General features: G+C 42.3%; 1 protein-coding gene across 1 annotated transcript in view; it reads left to right on the top strand.

Annotated features, from left to right (window-relative positions):
* LOC103398858 (protein patched homolog 1-like) overlaps window positions 1–5,447 on the top strand; it is a 99,678-nt gene that overhangs the window by 81,856 nt on the left and 12,375 nt on the right. The window contains 2 exon segments of the mRNA NM_001328242.1: window positions 3,057–3,194; window positions 3,373–3,515. Coding sequence (NP_001315171.1) covers window positions 3,057–3,194; window positions 3,373–3,515 — 281 coding nt within the window.

Here is a 5,447-nt window from a genome sequence, read left to right as displayed (position 1 = left end):
TACAAATCTAATAGTAATTAATTAACAAGACACACCCTGGGTCATGATCAACCCCAGCGGGGCCTTCCTACGGGGAGAATGTCTAGTGATAATGGCCGAAACACTTGATGACCCCAAGGTCCACTACTGAAGATATGTCTTACAATAAGATAGTCAATTTATAAAAAGAAAACAGCCAGCTAATCAGGAAAAGCCATAGTCCAGTAAGACACCCCATTCCACCCCATCCCTTCCCTCAGCCCTTTCCCTTACCCTGAAGGTAAGTATAAGGATGACCCCCAATAGTTCCCCTGCCACAGCCCTAATCCCCACCCATTGATCATACCAAGGAAATCACCCTTGAGGTAAGTTGGCACCACTAGTGACATTCAGGCACTAGTGGGGCCCTCAGATGAGCACGCCAGTACAAAGGCACTGGTGGAGGTGTGTCAGGCAGCAATGCCCAGCAGGCAGACCACCAGCCTGTATTTTCATATGTTTGTAGAAAGAGATGTCTACAAATGATCAGGGCACACTTCTCCATCTCAGGGGATTTATTGTATTAAAGGTTTCTGACAACGGCAGGTCCAACAACAAATCTCATCTGAACATTCACCAACAAATCCCACCTTCTGATACAATCGTTCTTATAGGCATAAACAAACATGGTGTTACATAACATTTGGCTCATATTTGGCTTGTAACTGGATAAACATGTTCATTCACCCAGGTCATTTTGACCTGTTCTTGCCTGTGCCTGTGCCCGTCTCCAGTCTCCCTGTTATTCCTGGGTCTTTCTGTTATTCCCACATGAGTTTGGCCTGTTTTTGCCTGTTATTCTGAGTTGGCCCTTACATATTATTTTACCATATTTCTCCACCACAACACACATACACATCCTCTGCTTTCAAACTTCCATAAAGCTGCTCCTCCTCCCCTCCCCTCCCCTCTCCATCCATGCCCACCTCCACCCTCTTTAAAGGATTCGGGCCCCGTGTAACCTGATACCTGTCAGCTGATAATGGCATTTATTCCCAGCTTCTGTCCTGCTCTACTGAAACCTTCATATATACGCTTGACACACAAAGTATCACAATACTTGATGTGGTTTTTATAATAGTTTATAACATAAAACACTTTTATGGCCTCCGTAAACTCTAACTGTAGAGTACATTTAATTTAGACTAGAAGACATCATCACTAAAAGACTAATGATGTCGAGATGTTGCTGTTGCTCCTCACTAACAGATCTCTTTGAACCTCCCAGCTGCACTTCTATGGTTTTCAACATTGTTTGTGAAACCCTCTCACTCATATTGGTTATATACATGGAATTCTTCTTCTTTTCCTTTTGGCCATTTTTCAGGGGTTGCCACAGCAAATTATCATTTCCCATTTCTCCCTGTTCTCTGCATCTTCTACTCTGGCTCCAACTATCTGCATGTCCTCCCTCACTGCATCCATAAATCTCTTTGACCTTCCTCTTTGTCTCCTAACTGGTAGCTCCATATCTAGCATTCTTCTACCAATGTATCCACTATCTCTCCTCTGCACATGTCCAAACCATCAAAATCTTCCTGTCTGTGTTGTCCCTCTAATGACTTCATTTTTTATCCATCTGTCCATCCTTGTCACTTCTAAAGAGAATCTTAGCATCTTTAACCCTGTCACCTCCAGCTCTGCCTCCTGTTTTCTGCCTAATGCTACTGTCTCTAAACCATACATCATGGCTGGTCTCACCACCGTCCTGTAAACCGTTCCCTTCACCTTAGCTGACACTTCTATCACAGATCACTCCTGACACTTTTCTCCAGCTGTTCCATCCTGCCTGCACTCTATTCTTCACCTCTAAATAAGTATCTAAATACCTGCACCTTCACCACCTCTGCTCCTTGTAACCTCACTGTTTCACTGTTATCCCTTTCGTTTACACACGTGTACTCTGTCTTGCTACGACTGACCTTCATTCCTCTTCTTTCTAGTGCAAACCTCCACCTCTCTAGATTCTCTTATCGCTGCTGCCTACTCTCACTACAGATCACAATGTCATTCACAAACAACATAGTCCATGGGGACTCCTGTCTGACCTCATCTGTCAATCTGTCCATCACCACAGCAAACAAGAAAGGGCTCAGGGCCGATCCTTGATGTAGTCCCACCTCCACCTTTAAGTCTTCTGTCCTTCCAACACCACACCTCACCACTGTTGTACTATTCTCATACATTTCCTGCACCAAACTAACATACTTCTCTGCCACTCTTGACTTTCTCATACAAAACCACTCTTTCTAGGTATGAAACAATACTGTTGTTCACATATCTCCACTTCCTGTCTCAACCTGGCTTCAAGCTTCAAGCAACATCCTTCCCAGCTCAATTTCTCTGTCTCACCAATCTATACAACTCCTTTTCTCCTTCCTTTATTTCCAAACTCTCATACAACTCCTCATATGTCTTTTGTGGCCATGTCCCTCTTTACTTCCCTTGCCCTCTCTTTGTATTCCAGTCTGTTCTCTTCTGTTCTCTCAGTGTCCCATCTCTTCCTCACTAATCTCTTTCTCTGCACACTCTCCTGGACCAACAGTAGCCCAATTTCCATCAGTACCCTGTAGGTCAACAGCACTGTTTGAGGTCGTTTTTAACTTGGACCCCAATCGATCCAGTATGGAAACAGTTTAAATTCACATTATTTGGCAAAGGTTTTACACCGGATGCCCTTCCTGGCGCAACCCTCACCATTTATCCGGGCTTGGGACCGGCACTATAAAACACTGGTTTGTGTACCCTAGTGGCTGGTGAATATACATGGAATTATTGCCTTAAATTACCTCCATTATAGAGACTTCTAGGAGGATCATTTTATTTATTATTATTTGTAAAAACTGTTAAGGTCATTGAAGTAAAGGCAAAAATGGTTCTCTGATTTTGGGCTGTACAAATAAAATTCACTACCTTAAATTGAGTTTTATTCGTTTGAATGGTAAGCTCTGTCTTTTGAAGTAATTCAGGAGTTGAATGTAGAGCTACATGCTCTTTATACAGTACACTGTGATACAGTGGAACATGTCCTCTTTCAGGTGTTGGTGCTGTCACTCATGACTGTGGAGCTGTTTGGATTCATGGGGCTGATGGGAATAAAGCTCAGTGCTGTCCCTGTAGTGATCCTCATCGCCTCAGTGGGCATTGGAGTGGAGTTTACCGTTCATGTGGCCTTGGTACGTAAAACATACCAATGCCAAAAATCTGCAATGTTTTCTTCTTTTTTTATCATACACAGCGGTTTAATCAAAGGGTTACCAAAATACTAATTTTATTATTTCATGCTGAAGTTTTTTTTTACATTTATTTTGCCCTTGATACAGAGACATAGTTGTATTTTTGTATGCTCTGCAGGGTTTTCTAACCGCCATAGGGGATCGTCACAAGCGGGCAGTGCTGGCACTAGAGTACATGTTCGCACCAGTGCTGGATGGAGCCTTCTCTACCTTATTAGGAGTGTTGATGCTGGCTGGGTCTGAGTTTGACTTTATCGTCAGGTAAAAACCTTACAGTTAAACAGTCACTGCAAAGCAGACGGCTGTCATATGTTCTTGTGTTGATTCTCTTTGTCATGTAGGAATCCTGGAGCAGGAGATAAGTTTTCTTGATTTTTTTTTTCACACACATCTTTGTTACCTTCTTTCAGTTGATTTGTTTTCTTTAACTTTGTTGATATAATAGTTTTTCTGTCAACTTTTAGTGATTTGTCCCTGACATGTTTTTTTCTTTAAAAAAGGCTTATAACTTTCACCACCCCTCTTTGTCCTTGTGTCTTTCTTTCAACCACTTCTCCCATCCCCTCAATTTCCCTTATGCCTGACATTTAAGTGGAAACCATGCAAAGTATGGAGAGTTAAAGGTCAGGAGGGTGAGAAGGACTGGGAGAATGAAGACAAAAAAGGCTGAGGGTGGGGCAAAGACAGCTTAAAATGAGAAGATGAAGAAAAAGACGAACGAGAATCTCATTGTTCTAGTTTATATCTTCAGAAGACATTTATAAGCAAAGGAAGGAGTAACTGGGTGGGAGGGGGCACTTGTGGAAAGATAGAAGAAATTGATGGCAACACACAGTGGAGGCTCTGTGTCTAGAGGATACATACACACACATAGGGAGAGCTACACACAACCTGCTCCTTGACCTTGTAATCATGGGGGTCAACGATGTTGTGCCTGCCAGTTGGAGCACACTCATATACAGTACATGCTCAAAGCAAACACATACAAACACGCACATACTCACATACAAACACACACGTATACGCAGGGAGGCATACACAGTGTCTCTCTTCACCTACAGTCGTGGGCCTCCATTTAAAGGTTTTTGCTGTTGTTTAAACAAAGAAAGCAGCCCCCAAGATGGAGCAATAACAACAGGCCCTGCTCGTATTTTTCTGCTTGTGCTGAAAGAAATGTTTCCCTGACGTTATTCCCACCAGCACTGTGAATGTTTTCACTCTTAACAGCCTGGTGGGACTCCAGCCCTGCTATGTGGGCCACATGTTCAGATTTGTGCATATTTAATGTGTCCAAAAGTGATTTGGCATCCCGATGCAGATCGCTAGGTTAATCACAGTGGAAATGTTTTTGCTGTGCAATGCTACTCTGCAATCTACAATCTATAATAATTGTTTTGCCTACTCTTTAATATAATCATCCCTATACGCCTATAAACAAAAAGCTGAACATGACTACTAAGAGAATAAAGCTCTGTTCTTGGGTCACATCACTGTTCCAGCAACAAATCATTGGTAAATTATTGGTAGTTCCAGGTACATATCTTTGGGATAACTTTTCAGTGCATCTCTCTGATTCAAGTATTTCACTAATTTCCCATCTTTTTTTTTTGTGGCTAATTTTTTTTGTGTTTTTACAAAACAAAATAGGTAACTTTTCACTCGTTAGCTGCCATGTAGTATCTACCATTTGAAGTTAGACTGTATATTCCAAACCACTGCTCTTTCTATTATTTTCTAATAATAGAAATTGAAGTGCATAATATCAAAATAATAATTATAGTTGAATTATATATGTGATTATGACATTATATATTATGTACTTCATTGTGTTTTTTTATCTCCTCCTTGAACCGCAACCTTAACATGGTGGAGGGGTTCGAGTATCCAAATGAACCTAGGAGCTATGTTGTCGGGGGCTTAATGCCCCTGGTAAGGTCTCCCAAGGCAAACAGGTCCTAGACGACGGATCAGACAAATAGCGGTTCAAACCCCCCAATGATCGACTTTGTAGTTGTGTCATCTGACATCCGGCCGTATGTATTGGACACTAGGGTGAAGAGAGGGGCTGAGCTGTCAACTGATCACCACCTGGTGGTGAGTTCGCTCCGCTTACGGGGCACTAAGCTAGATAGACCTGGCAGACCAAAACGTATCGTGAGGGTCTGTTAGGAACGTCTGGTGGAATCCCCGGTG

Source organism: Cynoglossus semilaevis, unplaced genomic scaffold, assembly GCF_000523025.1.
Source record: "Cynoglossus semilaevis isolate Cse_v1.0 unplaced genomic scaffold, Cse_v1.0 scaffold1319, whole genome shotgun sequence".
Taxonomy (NCBI): Eukaryota; Metazoa; Chordata; class Actinopteri; order Pleuronectiformes; family Cynoglossidae; genus Cynoglossus; species Cynoglossus semilaevis.
Note: the sequence above shows the minus strand (reverse complement) of the source record. Positions and strands in the feature narration are given on the sequence as shown.